The 19,845-nt window shown below is 51.5% G+C and overlaps 1 protein-coding gene across 6 annotated transcripts in view; it reads right to left on the bottom strand.

The window, feature by feature from the left end:
- SLC25A25 (solute carrier family 25 member 25) overlaps positions 1-19,845 on the bottom strand; it is a 36,530-nt gene that overhangs the window by 2,131 nt on the left and 14,554 nt on the right. The window contains exons 1-10 of one of the 6 annotated variants that reach the window (XM_027556382.1): positions 14,858-15,501; positions 5,558-5,684; positions 5,381-5,468; positions 4,662-4,697; positions 4,278-4,389; positions 2,897-3,055; positions 1,517-1,669; positions 1,063-1,170; positions 796-963; positions 59-209 (exon numbers count right to left, since the gene is read on the bottom strand). In XM_027556382.1, coding sequence (XP_027412183.1) covers positions 59-209; positions 796-963; positions 1,063-1,170; positions 1,517-1,669; positions 2,897-3,055; positions 4,278-4,389; positions 4,662-4,697; positions 5,381-5,468; positions 5,558-5,684; positions 14,858-15,076 — 1,321 coding nt within the window. In that variant the 5' untranslated portion in view covers positions 15,077-15,501. Of the gene's footprint in view, positions 1-58; positions 210-795; positions 964-1,062; positions 1,171-1,516; positions 1,670-2,896; positions 3,056-4,277; positions 4,390-4,661; positions 4,698-5,380; positions 5,469-5,557; positions 5,685-8,041; positions 8,305-14,857; positions 15,502-19,845 lie in introns of those variants that run through there. The other 5 variants (XM_027556385.1, XM_027556380.1, XM_027556384.1 and 2 more) reach the window with 5 other exon arrangements.

Raw genomic sequence — 19,845 nt, 5'->3', positions numbered from 1 at the left:
TCCCTACATCCCAACCTGCCCCAGGGGAGATGGGGCCCTGGGGGCCGACTGGCCTTACCTTGGGCCTGCATCCGGGTCCTGACCAGGGCCAGTGGGTAGCTGGCCAGCTGGCCACAGGTGCTGGACATGGTGCCACAGGCCAGGAGCACAAACACACCAGGGTCTGCACTGTTCACTGCATAGCGCTGCAGCCAGGCATTCTTGAGTGTCTGCAAGGGTACAGGGGGGCGGGGATGAGCTGAAGTGCCTGCAGGCCCCAGGAAGGGAAAGCCTGAGAGACAGTGAGAGCCGGCGGGGTTGGGGGCAGATATCGGATCCACATAGGAGGCGCTGCCTGGTCACATGGATGGGATCCGCAAGGCCACAGTAACCCAACTCACTTGGCCTGGGCTGGCCCTGGGGGCTGGCTGCGCTCCTGAACGGCCTGCCCTTTGTTTCTGCTGTCACTGGGGATTCCCAGATAGGATGGGGTCGGGGGGTGAGGGGTGGCGGGAAGCAGGGGCAGCAACCCCTTCTTTTCCTCGGAGGGCTGGACCCCTGAGCTCTGGAGCCTGCAGGGGCCCAGGGAGCCCCCAGGGCATCGCGCTCTCCAGATCTGTCGGCCAAGCCCCTAGGGTACAGAAGCTGGGGGCTGCCATGGGCAGGCAGTGTGACAGGAGACCCCTTGCAAGGGACAAAGGAATTTGGAAGGAGACAATGGGGGGAGGTGGCTGGGGAGGGATGACACATGGCCAGCAGGGGGTTTCTGAATCTCTCCTGCCGCTCAAGGGGCCTGAGTCCTCCAGAGGGCCTCACCTCGTAGACGGCCAAGTCTATGCCAGCGTAGGGGATGATGCCCAGCATGTTGGGGACGTAGCCTTTGTAGAAGGCGGCCATGCCCTCTCGGGCCAGGATCTTCCTGGCACAGTCCAACATGCCCGAGTACTGGCCTGTCTTGCGCAGGGCCATCCGGGTCTTCAGGACCTGCAGAGCCCAGGGCGGGTGATGGAAGCGTGAGCAGGGCCCAGTCCGCCGGCCCACCCCAACACGGGCTGCCCGCCCCGGCACTGACATGGCCCTCACCTCCATCGGGTAGATACTACTCTGGGCGATGGCCCCTGCCAAGGACCCTGCCACGAGCCTCTCGTGAATCCTCAGAGTCTCCTGGTCACTCCCAATGAGACGTTTGATCTGGAATAAGGAGCCAACAAACTGAAACCCCTCTGCTGGAGACCAGCACACCTGTTGCCGCCCCGCCCGTCCTCCCGGAGCCGATCAGGTTTAACCGAGACCTGGTGTCCCTGGGACTTTCGATGCTGCCCAGAGAAGGCAGGCACTGGCCCCCAGTGGAACAGGCTAGTGGGGCAGTGCAGGGGTCAGACCCAGGCCTCTCCACCCCCCACCTGGCCTGGCTGTCCCTCAGGTTCAAGGCCTGGCTCCGGGTTCCAGGGGATCAGCAGGGCAGGGACCTTGTCCCAGGGGGTGCTCAGGATGCAGCTGCCGAGGTGCGACTCTTCCTGGAGAGCCAGGTCCTCACCTGCTCGTAGGCCATGAATTTGATGGCCGACTCGGGGGCGATTTTGAGGACGTTGATGCCATTGCCCCGCCAGAGTGATCGGGCCCCTCCTTCTCGAATCATCTGCGTGAACCCACCCACGATGCACATGTTGTTGCTGCGGGAGGCGTGGACCTGGGGGGAAGGACAAGAGGTCGGGAGCAGCCACAGCGAGCCGCCGTCGTCTGACCTTTACCAAGGTGGGAGGTCGGCAGGCACGGCTCTGCCCTCCAGTGCCTGAGACCGACTCAGCACCCTGAGGGTCAAATGTGGCTGTGCACCCAACGTTTATATGCCAACACCATGCTAAACACCTCTTACACCTCCATGAGGACTACTTAAAAAAAAAAATTGAACTTTTTATTACGGAAAAACTTTCAAGCATACATAAAAGTACAGAGGAGCTTCCAGGAACCCATAATAAGGTTCAACCATCATCAGACCAGCCAATCTACGTGCCCCCTACCCATGACCCCTCTCCTACTCCCATTAATTGAATGCATTCCCAGCCTTAGTCATTTCATCCAAGGACAGCCTTTCATCTCTACAGCATTCCTGGGGATTTGGGGAAGAAAAACAAACTGACAATGCAACTGGTTCGAGCCTCTTAGTTTCCAGAGGAATAGAAGTCCTGGGAGTGAAGAGAAATGCTCATGGTCACTCAGATGGGAGGGTGGGACCCCGGATCGGGTCCCAGGCCCAGAGCTCCTGTGCCCAAACCACTCCATCTCTCTGATTTGGCACCTTCTTCTGTCCATAGGCCTTGAACCAAGGCAGGGAAAGGAGGGCAGGGAAAGGCTGACACCTTTTCTGAGCAGGGTTCCTGGCATTAAAAAATGCCAGAACACCAGTCAGGGAACAAGGGGGTGACTGGCCACTGTTCAGATGACACTGAAGTCCAATGGTGTGTCCTCAGGCAGGTCGATTTCACAACCCTGCCCCTGACGTGCGTTCGGCTTATCTCTGCCCTGTGGACTTGGAATCAGGCACTCGGCCAGGGGACTAGTGTCTGGGCCAGGTGCAAGGAGCAGCTTGCACAGCTCTCCATGCAGTGGTCTACATAAGATGTACGTAAGGCGACAGGTTCCTGCCACACCCCAGTTCTCACCGGGGTCAGCTGCCCACATTACAGCCCTGTAATGTGACTCCTGGCTTAAGAGCCTCAGATAAAATTAGATCAGCAATGCGCAAAAGGTCACCTGGGCCAGGATCTAATGTCACCCTGGTCTGAGCAGTAACTCCAATCTGACTTAAGAAAGGTATGGGCCCAGAGTAGGGCCCCAGACAAGGGCAGGGAAGCCACCGACCAAAGAACCCAAGGAGAAAACAGGCGGCTCAGGGCCCGTCTTCCTGCGCACATACCTGCATGAGCACCTTGAGTCTGTCCAGGGGGGCCGTGCAGGTTCTCGATACGGCCCCCGCCCCACCGCCGGCCACCAGGTGCCTCCACCACATCCCCGTCTGCCTCTCCTCCACCGTGAACTCATCGGGGACTGTCAGATTCTCACCCACATCAAAGATCTGTGAGGAACGCCAACACCGATAAATCAAGCAGGCTCCCCAAGCTTCTGGCTGAACTACCGGCCGCCAGCTAGGTCTACTGCCTCCACTGTCTAAAATGCAACCACCGCCGTCTGCACACCCCACCCCACCCCCACTCTGCGGAGTGGCAAAGCTCTGCGCCGTCTGTGGCCTCGAAGAGAGAGGCCGAGGTTAGGGTCTGAAAGCAGAGCTGGAAAAATGCGGGTACAAAACCAGGAGGACAGCCTGTCCAGATGCCACCAGGGGCTCCTGCAAGAACAGCTTACAAAGGCATTTCAGCTGAGGATTGCCAGGCTGGCTGTGCTCAAAGGATCAAGTCAGGGGTAAAAATTCTTCTGAAACACGATGTGTAACCGGGGTAAAAATTCTTCTGAAACCCGAAGAGTAACCGGATCGCGCCGGCAGAGAGTTATGCAAGGCTTCTGCAAACACGAGAGGGCTGTGCTGCATGAGAGGCGCCCTCTCCCCTGGGGTAGCTGGCAGAGCCAGCTCTGCTCCAAGCCCGGGGGGCACAGGCCCAGCCTGGGGGGCAGCCGGCTCCTACCCATGGGGTGTCTGCTTAATTTCACCCCACAAAGATGCCAGGCGTCCCCTGAGGGCACTGAGGGAGATGGAGGAGGAGGGGCGCCTGTGGCCTCCCCTCTTAGAGCTGGTGGCCTGGGATGGTGCTAGGACTGCAACCAGAGGGCACTCAGCAAGGAGCAGCAGAAAGGGATGCTTGTGCATGGAGGGGGCACGCGGGCAGGGGGTCAACGGGGCCACCACCACGGAGGGTGCTGTGTGCTTCTGATCAGAGGTGAAAGAGCTGTATGTGTGTGGCAGTGGGGAGGCATTGTTTTGCCACAGAGGGAAATGACATAAAAACTGGGGTGGGGGAGGGGGGAGACTTAACAGCTCGGCTATTTGATCTTTATTGGGCAGCTCCCACTGCCTCCCAGGAGGCTCTGCGAAAACCAGAGGGCTCAGCGAGAGGGGTGGACCCTGAAGACTGGGCAGCAACGGGGGTGACAGGAGGGTACCCTTTCTGGCAGAGGGAATCCGTGTTTGGGGAATGGGCGGGGCCGTTTAGGTTGGCTGGCACGTGGGAGACGGAGGGAGCACCTGGAGGGCTGGCAGAGGAGTGAACAGCCCTGCTGCGGAAGAGGCGGCAGGCCGGGAACCCCCAGCAGGATGGGGGCTGATGCTGGGCGGACGGACTCACCGTGGAGTGCTTCCAGTAGAGGATGATCTCAGGGATGTTCTCCACGGGGTGCAGGAGGTGATAGTCTCGCCACTCGTTCCAGTCGATGGTCATCGTGCCATTTTTGTCCATGCTGTAAGACACATGCCCGGTCACCCACGTGGACGCAGGCCCCATCTGTCAGCCACAACCCACCCCCACCGACCTCCAGGGGAGCCGAGGGCAGGCGCGTGGCCACCAGGAGACCACGGAAGGTGCCCCTGCCCTGGAGGAGAAGGGGCCAGGTGGCTCCACACCCCACTTGGCACAGACATGGGGATGTAATGGCCCACGAGCACCCCGATCTGATCAGGCACAGAAGTTAAGGAGGCAGGAAGAGGTCCCCAGGGTGACACGGATACTTACTAGGTGACAGGGCCCCAGAAGTGGCCCATTCGTATTCTGACAGACAGACAAAAGGAGGATGCAGAGGAGAGAGGAAAAACAACACCAATAAGTGCTCTGAGCGGAGGTTAGTGAGGCAAGCACACAGCACAGCATGGCGTGAGGAGGCGCTCCGCAGGTGAGGGGAGCGAGGGCCAGGGGCCGCCATCCCTACCTGCCTGCCAGCTGGCTTTGGGCCCCCCAGGACTTAAGGAGGGTGGGGAGGACAGGAAGCGACTGCGGGGCTGCTCTGGTGGGAGTTCCCAGCCCCGAGGATCACCATTTGCCTGGGGCTGACTTTCGGGGCAGTGCATCTGAGCTTGAAGTTAAGAGGAAGTTCCCCTCACTGGAGGGCGGCCCTGTGAGCCCTGCCCCTCCCTGCACGACCAGGCAGAGAAGAGTATTCCTTGCTCGCCTTTCACCTACTGAAATCTCCCCACTAGTCTTTTCTCTTCGAGAGTGGCTGGCGTTGGGCACCCTGCCCGGGGATTTGTGATTCTTCCACTGGGAGCTGACCTGGACCCTGGGGAGTGGCTAGTCTCTGGGAGGGGTTACTTATTCATCCCTTCCAACCACCAGGAGCCAAAGTTCATGGAAACAGGGTTAATACAATGAATGGCACTGTGGAGCAAGTCCAAGAATCTTCCTTTCGTCACACTTTTGTTAAAGCAAACCAAGGGACTGGTTACGCACGCACTCACCTCTTGAGGATTTTTTCTGCCTGCTGCTCAGATATCTTGACCCCCAGGTCCCGCAGGGACTGCATGATCTCCTGGGCGTCGATCCGCCCTGGAACAACAAAGGCCATGAACCTGGGGCCAGCCTGGTGCAGAGACCCAGGACTGCCGGGCAGCTGCTGGCCCCGGGACAATGCTCACCATCATTCTTTTTGTCCAAACTCTTGAACACCAGCCTCAGTTTCTTCTCGTGATCTTGGAGATAGTGGACGAACTCTTCGAAGTCTAGCTGCCCATCCAGGTCTTTGTCGCCAGCTTGTACGATTTTCTAGAAAAGAAAAGAAAAGAAAAGAAAAAGAAAGGTTTCATCCCTGGGCTCAAACACCAGCTTCTCCCGCCTGTGGTGCCCCGTCCTTGGGCAAACAACAGCTCATCCATGAGGTGGCCCAGTGACCCGAGACACTTCCCCTCCTCTACTCCCAGGGTCACCGCCTGGATGCCCGAGGGCCGGCCATGCTTCCCTCGCGATCGACAAGGGAAAAAAATCAGTCCCTGAGAGAAGCCCTTCAGACAGAGGCCGACAGTGGTGGGCTTGAGCCTTTCTGGTTTCACCAGGTTAGCTGCTCGGCTCCCTGCGGCACTGTCCCTGGGGTCAGGGCTCAGCCCCACATGCCCTCTGCCCACATGCAGGGTGGCCCCGGAGCTCCAGATTTCAGCAGAAACTCTGCAGCTGGCGCTTTTATCCTTAAAAGTGGCACTGGCCCAAGAACAGTTGGGGGCGACCCGGGTAAAGGTACAGGGCAGAGCTGGCCCCTGCCAATGCCTGCTTGGTGGAGACGCCGTCAGAGAGAACTGTGGAGGCTGGGGAAGTGCTACGACCCACAGGAACTATTTTTGGGCCTGAGCTCGAAGGTGCTGACTGTCTCAGATCTCGGGGGAGCCAGATGCTGTAACCAACCTCAGCTTCCTTATTAACCAGGCCCTGGAAAGCAGGGCAGCTTGACTCAGGAATAGTTCGGTAACCCAAGGGGCCTTTAAGAGACCCCTTCCTTGGCAGTGAGGGTCCAGAAATCTGCACCTGCGCTTAGAGATGAGCTTGGTTCAAGCACTGCAGCCCGTTCTGGATGCTCAGCAACTGGAAGTTCTCCATAAAAGCACAAGCACTTGGCTTGTGCCCCAGGTCCTGCTAAATGCTTTACCTTGAGTAACCCGGTGAATCCTTGCAAATAGCTCTAAGAGGTGGGGGTCTAGCATTCCCCTCACTTTTCAGAGTCAGAGTCAGAACAGAAGTTCTGAGGGCTAAGTAATTTATCCAAGGTCATGCAGCTAGGGAAGTAGTAGGCGGCATTCAAGCCAGGCCTGCTGGATTCCAGTCACCTCCCCATTGGGAGAGCCTGCTGCCATTGTAAAGGTTAATCTCAAGAAGGTGGGGAACATACATGAATCACTCCAACCCAGCAACACCCCAAAACTAGGACCGAAAAATCTCCTAAGGAAAATGGCTATAGTCTCCTCGTGTTGCCCAGTTCTCTCAGTAAGAAATAACATCCTCTATCCACAAACCACTGTGGGTTTCCAAGTCTTCTGAGCTAGTGGATTTGGAAACTGATGGATCATTGGCTAGCTGGTCCTCTCCAGATACTGTGTCACTTAACATGATCCAAAGACCAGCTCGGGGGTGTGACTGGAATGTGAGACAGACGCTGGTACATGTTCTATCAACTCTCTGGACTCGGGTTAACTTCCTGCAGGCATTTCTGCTCTCCACCAAGAATGACACAGATTACGTACGGTAATCATCCTAGCTTATGAGAGGAGTGGAAGTAGAACCTGCATGTCATTTAGGGAGGAGGCGAATGTGAGGAACGAAGCTCGCTGGAATCTGCGTTGCTCTGGCACCAATGTGATCCATGTGCCTTGTTGGGTGGGTGCCGGGGTACAGACAACCCAAGGACATGTTCATGCGGCTGGTTTCAAACAGTCTAAACCCTCGCTTCTACCTTTGTCTGGTCTCCTTCCTACGATAAGCATGTCATCACCCCCTGCACACTCTCTGACCTCCACTGCCACCACGAGAACCGGGGGACAGCGACGGGTCTGATGACCGGCGAAGCTGGGGTGTCCCTGTAGGAGGAGGCGACCCTCTCAGACGCTGTAGCTGTTTCCCCATATTTAAAATGGTAATAATCTCTGCTGCCTCTGGCTCCAAAGAGACCCCCTAGGAAGGTCCCCTCACCCCTGCCTGTTGTTCTGTTTCACCCAGAGCACAGTCCTGTCACCTCCAGCCTCTGCAGCCACAGTTCCAACTCCTGTGCCTCCAATGAGGGGCCTCTGCCCTCCCCCTCTCTGCCCCCCAGCTCAGAGAAAGACCCCCGCAGCAGCTAGACCGTGCCCCCACTTTCTGGCCCTGCACTGCCCTGCACCCACTCTCCGCAAGAAAATTCCTTTCCCTCTTCCACAAGTGCCTCCCCTATAATTCCAGCCTCCCTTGGAAGTCACATGAGAGCCAGTCTCTCCCGTGACGCAGCCCTGTAGCCGGCTACAGCCACGCGCCTGCTGGGGAAAAACTGGCACGGCTGGAAATCAAGCGAGTCGGAGGCATGGGACCCTCTACCAGCTCGGGCCTTCGCTGAGTCAACGCTGATGAAATGCCTGCCTGCCTGCCTTCTGCATCCCAGTACAGACCTGCTTCCACTGGCGGTAGGTGGAGAACTCCTGGGAGGGGATAAAGACGCTGAGTTTGAAGATGGACTTCAGCTCGGCAGGAAGCCCCTTGGACTCGAAGTACTGGAATTCGGTCTGGGCCTCCCCGATGAGGGGCACATAGAGGCACAGGCAGAGCATGCTGGCGGGAGCTGCTTCAGGCGGCGTGGACGCCGGGAATGCTGCCTGGCCCCGGCACACTTGCACAAGATATGCTGGGGCACAGCTGTCATTGGCTGCCTCAGCCCTGCCCTTTGGCTTAATTGAAAAAAAAAAATCTGCTCACTGTACTTCCAGCCAACAGCCAATGAGCACACAGCCCTGCGAGGAGGCGGGCACTGCCCCAGTGCCAGGGGATGAAGATCAGGACTGACGTCACCCGCTCCCTGGTTAACCCTTCCGAGACAGGCAGCGCATTTGGCCCTGCCCCCCAAACAAACCTTCACCCACCAGCTGCCAACCCCTCCAAACAAACAAACTGGCTCTGGCCTGTTTTTTTCCACAAGGTCCCCAAACGCGTCACACAATACCGTAGTTTCTCCCCTTAGTAAATCATTTCCAGCAGAAAAATTAGTGGAGGCAGAGATCAAATCAGGGCTCACTGAATGGGTTCAGTTTAGCTGTGAGGGCAGAAAGTCAGGGGTGGTAGGGAGATGCTAGGAGGGGTCCCATGGGATTGTAGGGGGGCTCATTCATCTGTCCTGGAGCTGCTCCTGAGCTGGCTGGCTCCAGGGACCTTTCTTTCCCAGGCCACCTTGCACATGAGCACCCCTTCTGCAGGTTTGGCCTGGAGACCCCACCAAGTGTGGAGAGGCTGACGTGGTGGTGGTGGGAGTGGGCAGGAAGAGGACATCCTAGGCTAAGGTCACTGTGCTGGGGGGACGCCTTAGCAGCACCAATCTAGGGTCAGCCTGAGCCTCACTCAGGACCCACAGAAGTAGTTTTCAGAGTCCACGTTCACTCAGAACACTCCAAAGTTCAGTGGATTGGAGCTTTTCAGATTAGAACCGTGCTGCTCAATACAGAAAATTTTCATTTTTATTTTCATTAATTTATTGCATTGCGACATGTGGGGATCTTAAGTTACCCAATCAGGGATGGAACCCTTGTCTCCAATGCAGGGGGTCTTAACCACTGGACCACCAAGGAAGTCCTCAATTTTAAATAAATCAAAATGAAATGAAATTAAAAATTCACTTCCTTCTGCATGGGTTGCATAGCTTGACAGTCACAAGTATTCACCGAGCGTTTCCATCACCACAGAAAGTTCCACTGAACAACACTGCCCTAGAACATCCCTTTTAGGTGAGGATGAGAAAAAAAAAAATCTCAGGTCCTGGAGAGTCAAGATCTGATCTTTATTTAAGGGCCACCCCGCCACCTCCACCTCATCCCTTCGCACTGAAGTTGTCAGATTCATGCTGCAGAGGAAGAGCCCACGTCACAGAGATGAAAAAGGAACCCGTCTCTCCTGTTCCATCCACAGTGCGCCACTTCCTAATATAGACAAAACCTCACTACTGGGATGGGTTAAAAACGGATTTTTAGCATTTGTTGATCCACAAAAGTGAAAGGAACTTCTTAAATTCACTAAAAGCTTTTTGTTAAGAACTTGAAAAAGGTTCTGAAAACAAGATGCTGATGCTTATGTACATCAGTATAAAACAGATTTTAGGAACTTATATTATGGGGTTGGCCAAAAAGTTCGTTTGGCTTTCCTGTGAGAGGCTACAGCAAAACCCGAAAGAACTTCTTGGCTAACCCCATGTTTCCGCGCTTCTAAAGAGATCTCAGGGTAAGTCTGTAAAAACAGGCCTTGGGCTGTTTTATCCATTCACTTGGGTGGATCCAATGGTGTACTCAGAGGCAGCTCAGGATTATTTGGGCAAATGCCTCCTCAGCCTCCACCTAAATCCAAGTCACTCAGTTGTCTGTTAAGCCACCCAATCCAGAATGTTCTACTTTAGGGGTATTTTAACACACATCTTATCTCTACTGTTGGGGTCCCCGAAGGCAGGGCCATTGTACCTCCTTGTCTGGAATGAGCCCTTGCCTTGATCACGGAAGGTGCCTGATAGAAGCAGTTTCTGATTGAATGAATCATCCTTGGCAGGGCTCTAAGACCCCAAGTAACAAACATGACTGTTCTCAATGAAGACCTTAGGTTTGGTTTCCCAAGTGTCTGCAGATAAAGAGTCCTCAGGGCATTTTGCCTACCTCAACAAGGTACTGTATTATTACTTTTAGTTTAAAGGAAGTTCACATTTATAAGTAAAAAAGCTGAACTTTAACTGCTGATCTTCCTTTTCAAAATTATTCATGTGTGCTTCTGAAATGAAAACAAATTACACAGATCTGTTGAAGTGTCTCATTTCAATGATGACTGTAATCCTTCCAATACAAAATGGCAAATATTTTGACTGAACGAATAAGTTGTTAAATTAGAGATGTTCATTTTCTACTAAACTGTTTTTCAAATAATGGTGGTAAACATAACTGTACCACTGAGGGCTTTTTTTGTTTTGTTTTGGTACCACTGAGTTTTATGACATATTTACAAGCCTGAAAAGAGATTTGAAAACAAAGTCATATGAAAGTGAAATCAATATTTAACATATAAGGAATGATCTATATGTAACCTTGTTGTATATTTTCCAAATCTCCTGTAAATGTGTTATCATATTTTCATCAAACAAGGGCAACTATCTTCTACAATAAACAGAATGGAATCTTCCTGATCATAACAGAACTCATCATCCTACAGACCAATGGTACCACCAGGGTCAGAAATGTTCTCTGAAAAGTTCTACATGTGCTTGTCAAGATGTGATCTTAACAACGCTTATATTAATTCTATTCCAATGTTATTCTTAAAAAAGAGCTCCAACGTATTTCTGTTTTGCAACCGTGTTCACATCCAACAGAATGTCTTCACTGGACAAACGTACACTGGCATTTGGTTGTTTATTTAAACCATCCACCCTCCCTGAGTTGCACAGGTCATGCAGAGTTCTTCTGTCACACAGAAATGGCAACTTCCTAGTTGAGACCTCCAGGCACCTGGAGGTCCAAGGCAAATGTTCTTTTCCTGGAATGACAGACACTGGGCCCCAGAGGGGCCCTGAGGTGACCTCTTAATCTCTGACAAGAAGACTCAGACCAGGAGAGGCCACCTGGTTTGCTCAGGCCCCAGAGCCAGCTGGCGGCGGGGCTGAGGCTCACCCGGGGCCTGGCTCTTGTTACAACAGCCATGTAAATCAGCACCCAAGCCTGACACTGCCATAAAGAGATTTTAGAATTCGGTTTCAAAAGAACACTTCCTCAGCCTGACCCTGAGCATTACAATGAGCAGGACCTCACATGGGAGGTGGCAGGTGTCGGGGAGCAATTTTAGACTTAGCTTAAACAGACAAAAAAAAAAAGCCACAAGAAACTCTACCTGTTACAGTGCTGAACACATACGTGGGAAATACAAATAAGGAAGAATAAAGCAGGGCTCAGGACGCACCTGGCGGCTTGGTGGTTAGGACTCTGCTTCCACTGCGGGGGGCACGGGTTCAATCCCTGGTTGGGGCACTAACATCCCACATGTCACACGAGAGTGAAAGCGTAGTTGCTCCGTTGTGTCCGATTCTTTGTAACCCCATGGACTGCAGCCTGCGGTTTTGTCCTTTGTCCATGGGATTCTCCAGGCAAGAACCCTGGAGTGGGTTGCCATTCAGTTCTCCAGGGGATCTTCCCAGCCCAGGGATTGAACACGGTCTCCTGCATTTCAGGCAGATTCTTTACCATCTGAGCCTCCACAGAAACCCACATGTCACGTGGCATGGCCAAAAAAAAAAAGGTTCATAAAGTAGGATGTTTGACACCAGTTCAGTTCCTGATGTTTGACACCAGCCCCAGGTGTTTCTGGATCCTTGAGTATAATGCACTCTTCCCTCTCCTGCCATCTATATGTCTTCTCCGCTCTCTTTACCTGTTCTAATTTTGTGACCCAGATCCACTTTTGTCTCCTTTCTTCCAAAGTCCACTCCTCTAACAACTAGTCCTGGGAAATGACGACAGTCACTCCTGATTCCTGAGAATTCAGTGGTATTCCATTTCCCTTAATCCGCAGTTCCTCTCACCGAGCATTTTCTCACCTTCAGACCTGCCAACGTGCAGACCCCACAGGCTTTCCTTGTTCTACTACTGTTTCATTCCAGAGAAACAGGTGCTTCCCACAAGAGCTGGAATACCGTGAGTAAGAACAGGGCAAGTAGAGTATCTATGGGAGTGTGGCATTAGTTCATAAAGCATTTCCGCCGCCCCACTCCGATGACTCAGACCAAGCCCAAAATATTAATATGCGAAGGAGCCTTGCCAGCATCCGGCTACTCTAGCCCCGCCCACCCATAAGGCTCTCAGAGCCTCATTTGCTGCTGCGGTCGCAGTGTCATTTGATGATCAGGTTGCCATGACAGCCCAGTGGAGCCGGTTTCCACTGGAGCTGCACTTGGCAATTAGACACACAATGAGCAAAAATTCTCTTGAGCTTCTGAGGAGATGGCCCCTCAGGATTTGAAAGCTTGAATGCAGCTTGGGGTACCTCCCACTCCAGACTAAAGGCTTTCTTCTTCAACTGCAGATCAACTGGAAGACAAAGATAAAGGGTGGAAACTGGAACAGTTCCTAGAATAAAAACTTGCAGGAACCTGACTCACTAGCAGACATATTTAAAAGAGGGAAGTGAGAATTAAACAGAGAAGCAATGCTGGGAAACTGAGAAGCCTGAGAACCAAAGTGAATGTCTCCACCAGGTTTCCATGCAGTTGCGGCAGCCTCTGCCTGAGAGAAATGGCAGAGAAACAGCGAGCCAGGCCCCACCGGCCAATGATCACAACCCCTAACCCTCTACCTTCAAGAGCAGCTGCGCTGGAAGAGGACACACTGCTGAACCGCTATTCCAGTTCTTAGTTATCTGCCTTTAAAGGGTCCACACTGCCCAGCTGTGCTTTCCTGCTTGCTTCAAATCAAACCGGCTGATCCACCTCCCTCTTGGGGCTCCTCCGAGCCCCAGCCAGCTGATTCATGTCCCTTTTGGGGAGAAGTGCCAGTGAGAGGTGTGGGTCTTACATTCCAGCCCGCCTTGCTCCCAATTCTGTAGGTCAGTAAAGAAGCTGTTCAGAACAGAGTTCTAATGCCAGCCAGCCCAGGCAGAGGGGGGAGGATTGGCAAGGGGTGCCAGTTATGAGTCTGGGAAATGGAGCAGTTAATTATTAAAGTAAAAAGTAGGTGAATTTAAAAAGGAGCCAGCCAATCCCATAATCCCTTGACTGTAGGCAAGCAGGTCTGGAGATAAAAGTTCCTTCCAACAGATAACCCTGCAGCCATTTCCAGGTGCCTCTAAAATGACTGAAAGGTAGACAGCGACACCTGTCATGCCTCAGGCACAGTACAGACGCTCACACCCCCGCTGCCAGTGGTTGAACACAGACTAAAGATTTTTCTCATTGCTTAACCTGCAACCACGGCAAAAGTTGTGTCATCAAAAGTCCCTCCCGGGACTTTCCTGATGGTCCAGGGGCTAAGACTTCATATTCCCAATGTAGGAGGCCTGGGTTTGATCCCTGGTCAGGGAACTAGATCCCACATACCTCAACTGAAGATACTGCATGCCGCAACTAAGCCCCAGGGCAGGCAAAGAAATAAATTTTTTTTTAAAAAAGGTCCCTCCCACTGAGCAAAGAAGACGTGAACATCTGTTTCATAAACGCAGCAGTTCAACCCAGCAGAGCCTTTTCTGGACTCTGCAGTGTGCAGCACATAGGGCAGACTCTCCTCCCTTTTTCCAGTTGATTTTTACCTTGAGAAAGGAGAAAAAATTCAGAGTAACCAAGGCTTGGGAGGTGAACACGGTATTGCTACCTCGGGAAGGAGAAATCCAGCCAAGCAGCCTTTCGGTTCTAATCCTGAACAGAACCGGAGTAGTCCCCGTGGCTTTCTTAAGGGAAGGCGAGGCAGTAGAGGGCAAAGTTCCAGGTAGACTAGAGTGAAATCTCACCCCTGCCCTTCCTTTATTGTTTAATCCTGGGAAAATTACTTTCTCTGAAATCCTGGGAAAATACCTTTCTCCACCTCAGTTTCCTCATCTGTGAAATGGGGATGCTAACCACTTACCCTGGCTCTTGAGGGGATCAGATGACATAACCCATACTCACGGCGTGAGATGGATGGAAGACCCTCGCACTCAGCAGACCTTAGGACTCCAGAGGACTACCGGCCTCTGCGCCCTGAGCCTCCAGCCTCAATTCTGCCCCCCTGCTCCCCTCCTCCCCAGTGGAACGGTAAGACGGGTCCTTTGCCCACCAAGGCAGAGGGTCTGACCTTTGGGATGCAGGACAGGCTGGTCCTCCCTAGTTCCCAGCACCTGGGTTCACCTTCGAAGGTTCGCTCTGTGGCCCGCTTGAAGTCCGTCCTCCCTGAGCTGTTTAAAATGCTAATACCTAAGACACCCTGTAACTGTCCCTTCCTTTCAAATGGCTTTCTGGGGCCACAGTGATACATCCTAGGGTTTATCTCCCATTGCATTCCACCTTCCTTCCTCAAATGGCCACTGAAGTGGTCACATAAGGTAATCAAGCTGGTGCAGCAGCCACAGGAAAACTGGACTAAAGTTGGGCTTCTTTACTGTCTAACACTTCTCCCAGGCCCCTGGTACCACATGAATTCATTCATAAGTTTTCTCTTCCTCCCCCACTCTCCAGCTTTCTCCAGGTCAGCCCCTCACCTAGGAGGTCCTCTCGACATTGCCATTACCTTAGGAAATTGCTCTGCAGGTCCGACCACCAGCAAGATGGTGGGTCTCTTTTCCGTGGCCTCAGCCCTTCCGTCCTGCTTCCCCAAAAAGCTTGGCATCTGGTCTCTCCGAGCCGGGGCCGGGGTGCCTCTGACTTCATTCCCGCTGCCCTCTCTGGAGCCTTGGCACCCGGCCCTGGGGAAAAAGCTAGACAGAAAATGCCACAGCATCTGAAACATTCCGGCTTACTCCCCACGTTGCCGCCAGTGACCGCTCACTTTTGAGGGCTGTGATCACAACACCGAAGGTCTCTGGCTACACAGCTGCTTGGATGACTAGCCTGAGAAGTTGGGAGGGCTGGCAGCTCTGCCTGCCGTGGCTGCTTCCTGCCTTCTCACTGCTGTCGTGCCTGGCCTGCGAAGCAGCTCACTCTGACAGCCCCGTCAGGGGGTTGCTGGCCACGAGAGAGCCGCTGGAGCTTCTTCCAATCAAAATTCACTTTTGCAGGTGGACTGTGATCAAAGGTTTGGCTTTTTGGCCAAAAAAAAAAAAAAAAAAAAGGAAAGAAAAGACAGAGAAGGCGGACGGCCTGACAGACCTCTCCAGAGGCAGAAGCCAACTTCTAGCTCCCGATCATTCAGCTTGTCCTCTCTGAACTAAGGAGCAGCATCACACCGGCGAGCACCAGCATCCAAGCCTGCATTCTCACTGCAGCAGGGCGCGGCCAATCACCTCTGCCGACACTACCGGGTTCATTATCCCCACCAGCAACGTCCCTCCAATCACAGCCCGCCGATTTCCCGCATGCAGCCGACAGTTCTGCAGGGAGGTGCCCGCGGCAACCTCCAGAGAGGCTTCCAGTGGCCCGGAATCCACATGGAGGAGCCCGGCTTCCTCTTCTCCAACTGGCTGCTTCCGGGATGACACTCCCCCTCAAGTTTAACACGATCAAGAGATCCTGGCAACGCTTCCTAAGACATCCAGCAACCCTTCCTGTGTTCAGTTATCCCATTCTCTGCAATTGTGCGGAACACAAACGGCGCGCCCCCTACCACGGTCGTTTCTCCTCTGCGGCTCCCTCTACACGGTGAGCTGCCTGGGGACAGGGATCAAGTCACAGATCTTTCTAGCCCTCGTACCCAGGACTAGGCATAGGTGAAGGCTGTGGACTCAACTGAGTAAACGATCATGAATAAAAGGGAATTAATCTTTGGTCATTTGTTTCTTCATTTACTAAGACAAACTGCAGTGTCACGCCATCTCTTGAAAAGGCAACTCTGATAGGGTGTTCATAACCATTATTTTAAAAATAAACATAGCATGGAAAAAGTTTAATAGACTGTGTTGGAGAAACATATATCCTGATGTGCTGTTATAAGAGTGTGAACCAGTGCAATCTCGCTGGAGGACAATTTAGTCACTGCTACCAGCATATCCTAACAGAAGTAGAAGATATTAAGAAGAGGTGGCAAGAATACAGAGAAGAACTGTACAAAAAAGATCTTCACGACCCAGATAATCACGATGGTGTAATCACTCACCTAGAGCCGGACATCCTGGAATGTGAAGTCAAGTGGGCTTTAGAAAGCATCATCACTATGAACAAAGCTAGTGGAGGTGATGGAATTCCAGTTGAGTGGTTTCAAATCCTGAAAGCTGATGCTGTGAAAGTGCTGCACTCAATATGCCAGCAAATTTGGAAAACTCAGCAGTGGCCACAGGACTGGAAAAGGTCAGTTTTCATTTCAATCCCAAAGAAAGGCAATGCCAAAGAATGCTCAAACTACTGCACAATTACACTCATCTCACACGCTAGTAAAGTAATGCTCAAAATTCTCCAAGCCAGGCTTCAGCAATACATGAACCATGAACTTCCAGATGTTCAAAGCTGGTTTTAGAAAAGCCAGAGGAACCAGAGATCAAATTGCCAACATCCACTGGATCATGGAAAAAGCAAGAGAGTTCCAGAAAAACATCTATTTCTGCTTTATTGACTATGCCAAAGTCTTTGAATGTGTGGATCACAATAAACTGTGGAAAATTCTGAAACAGATGGGAATACCAGACCACCTGACCTGCCTCTTGAGAAACCTATATGCAGGTCAGGAAGCAACAGTTAGAACTGGACATGGAACAACAGACTGGTTCCAAATAGGAAAAGGAGTATGTCAAGGCTGTATAGTCACCCTGCTTATTTAACTTCTATGCAGAGTACATCATGAGAAACCCTGGGCTGGAAGAAGCACAAGCTGCAATCAAGATTGCCAGGAGAAATCTCAATAACCTCAGCTATGCAGATGACACCACGCTTATGGCAGAAAGTGAAGAGGAACTAAAAAGCCTCTTGATGAAAGTGAAAGAGTAGAGTGAAAAAGTTGGCTTAAAGCTCAACATTCAGAAAATGAAGATCATGGCATCTGGTCCCATCACTTCATGGCAAATAGATGGGGAAACAGTGGAAACAGTGTCAGACTTTATTTTTTGGGGCTCCAAAATCACTGCAGATGGTGACTGCAGCCATGAAATTAAAAGATGCTTACTCCTTGGAAGAAAAGTTATGACCAACCTAGATAGCATATTGAAAAACAGAGTCATTACTTTGCCAACAAAGGTCCGTCTAGTCAAACTATGGTTTTTCCAGTGGTCATGTATGGATGCGAGAGTTGGACTGTGAAGAATGCTGAGTGCCAAAGAATTGATGGTTTTGAACTGTGGTGTTGGAGAAGACTCTTGCGAGTCCCTTGGACTGCAAGGAGATGCAACAAGTCCATTCTGAAGGAGATCAGCCCTGGGTGTTCTTTGGAAGGAATGATGCTAAAGCTGAAACTCCAGTACTTTGGCCACTTCATGCGAAGAGTTGACTCATTGGAAAAGACTCTGATGCTGGGAGGGATTGGGGGCAGGAGGAGAAGGGGACGACAGAGGATGAGATGGCTGGATGGCATCACTGACTCAATGGAAGTGAGTCTGAGTGAACTCCAGGAGTTGGTGATGGACAGGGAGGCTTGACGTGCTGCGATTCATGGGGTCGCAAAGAGTTGGACATGACTGAGCGACTGAACTGAACTGAACTGAACCAGCATATCAAAATTCCCTGGTGGTTCAGACGGTTAAGCATCTGTCTACACTGCGGGAGACCTGGGTTCGATCCCTGGGTCAGGAAGATCCCCTGGAGAAGGAAATGGCAATCTACTCCAGTACTATTGCCTGGAAAATCCCATGGACAGAGGAGCCTGGTAGGCTACAGTCCATGGGGTCACAAAGAGTCGGACATGACTGAGCGACTTCACTTCACTTCACTTCACCAGCATACCAAAAGCACAAACCCTCTGACAGCAACTCCACTTTCAGTGAATTAACCTGCAGATATGTTTACACATGTAGGAAATCACATATACATATGTTAACATATATGGGATGCATACATGTGATAAAATATAAGGATATTTTTTACAGCTTGATTTACAATAGCACAGGTTAGACACAAGAGAATGCAGGTTCAATCCCTGGGTCAGGAAGATCCCCTGGAGAAGGAAATGGCAACCCACTCCAGTATTCTTGCCTGGATAACCTCATGAACAGAGGAGCCTGGCGGCCTATGGTCCATGGGGTCCCAAAGAGTCCCACACAACTGAATGACTGAACACAAATGGAAACATTTTAAAGTTCTTTAAAAGGGGAGCAGGTCTAAATTAATGCACACCCACACAATGGAGCCCTAGGCAGCTTCAAAAAGAGGAAGGCAGGGACTTCCCTGGTGGTCCAGTGGTTAAGACTTCACCTTCCCGTGCAGGGGGTGTGGGTTCGATCCCTGGGCTAGGATCCCACATGCCTCACGGCCAAAAAGCCAAAACATAAAACAGAAGCAATATTGTAACAGATTCAATAAAGACTTTAAAAATGGTCTACATCAAACCACCCCCCCCCCCCAAAAAAAAAGAGTACGGCAGCACTACATCTATGATTATGGAACGACTTGAAAATATCTTGTTAGATGAAAAGAACAATGTGCAGAAAGAAGGGGATAGTATGCCGCTGCTTACTTCTATGTTTGTATACATGAAGAATCTCCCTGGAAGGACATACTAAAACTGAAGAGATGGTCTGGGCTGGGGATGGAGGGGACTTGGGAGGTTGAGGGGAGAAAGGTAGACGGGAGATTTATTTTCACCGAGTACACTCTTATATCTTGTGAAACCAGATCATGAGCATGTATGACCAGGCAAGCATGTGTGCATACATACAGCCGTTATTTAAAAATAAAACACGAGAAGTGAAAGCAAGACTGCCACGCTTGTTTGAGAGCTCAGGAGCCCATGTCAGTTGCCCTCTCGCTAGATACACAGAACAACTTTACCTAGAAGGAGTTTTGTGTGTTGATTTCATGTCTAGTCTTTGAAGCCAGACCCCAGGTTCAATCCTGGCTATCACTTACGGGCTGTGTGATCTGGGTCAAGTTACTTTACCTCTCTGTGTTTTAACAGCCTCATGAGCAAAATGGGGACAGTAACAGGGCTGTACTTCATGGAGTTGGTTGAAGGCTACATTAAATAATACATGAAAGCTCTTAGTACATAATTAGCTATTTTAATCTAGAAAATGACTGTGAGTTCATAGAACTAAATAGTTTAACTACAAAAGAAGGGCCAGTCTACGGTAAAAATCCCTAAATAAAGATCCACTACTAAAAATTAATCCTTTTTTTTTTTTAAGGCACTGAAAATCTGGTGAATTGGGGCAGCTGGTGATCTTTTGGGCCCTCATCTACAAATAAAAGATAAATCCCGTATTGAGTAAGTAACTGGTTTTTCCTTTAATAGACTCCTCTGTACCACAGAACTGAGCTATGAACTCAGGGCAGGTTCCAGCCAAGACGGAGTAACAGGAACCAATTCACACTCCCGACTATAACAACTAATGTACAGACAAAATGTGAGACAATGGTTTCCAAGACACTGGGCAACAAAGCACAGGAGGCCTTAGGTTTCCAAACAAGTGAGACCTGCAA

This window comes from Bos indicus x Bos taurus, chromosome 11, assembly GCF_003369695.1.
Source record: "Bos indicus x Bos taurus breed Angus x Brahman F1 hybrid chromosome 11, Bos_hybrid_MaternalHap_v2.0, whole genome shotgun sequence".
NCBI lineage: Eukaryota > Metazoa > Chordata > Mammalia > Artiodactyla > Bovidae > Bos > Bos indicus x Bos taurus.
The sequence above is the reverse complement of the archived record's forward strand: the minus strand, read 5'-3'. Positions and strand labels throughout refer to the sequence as shown.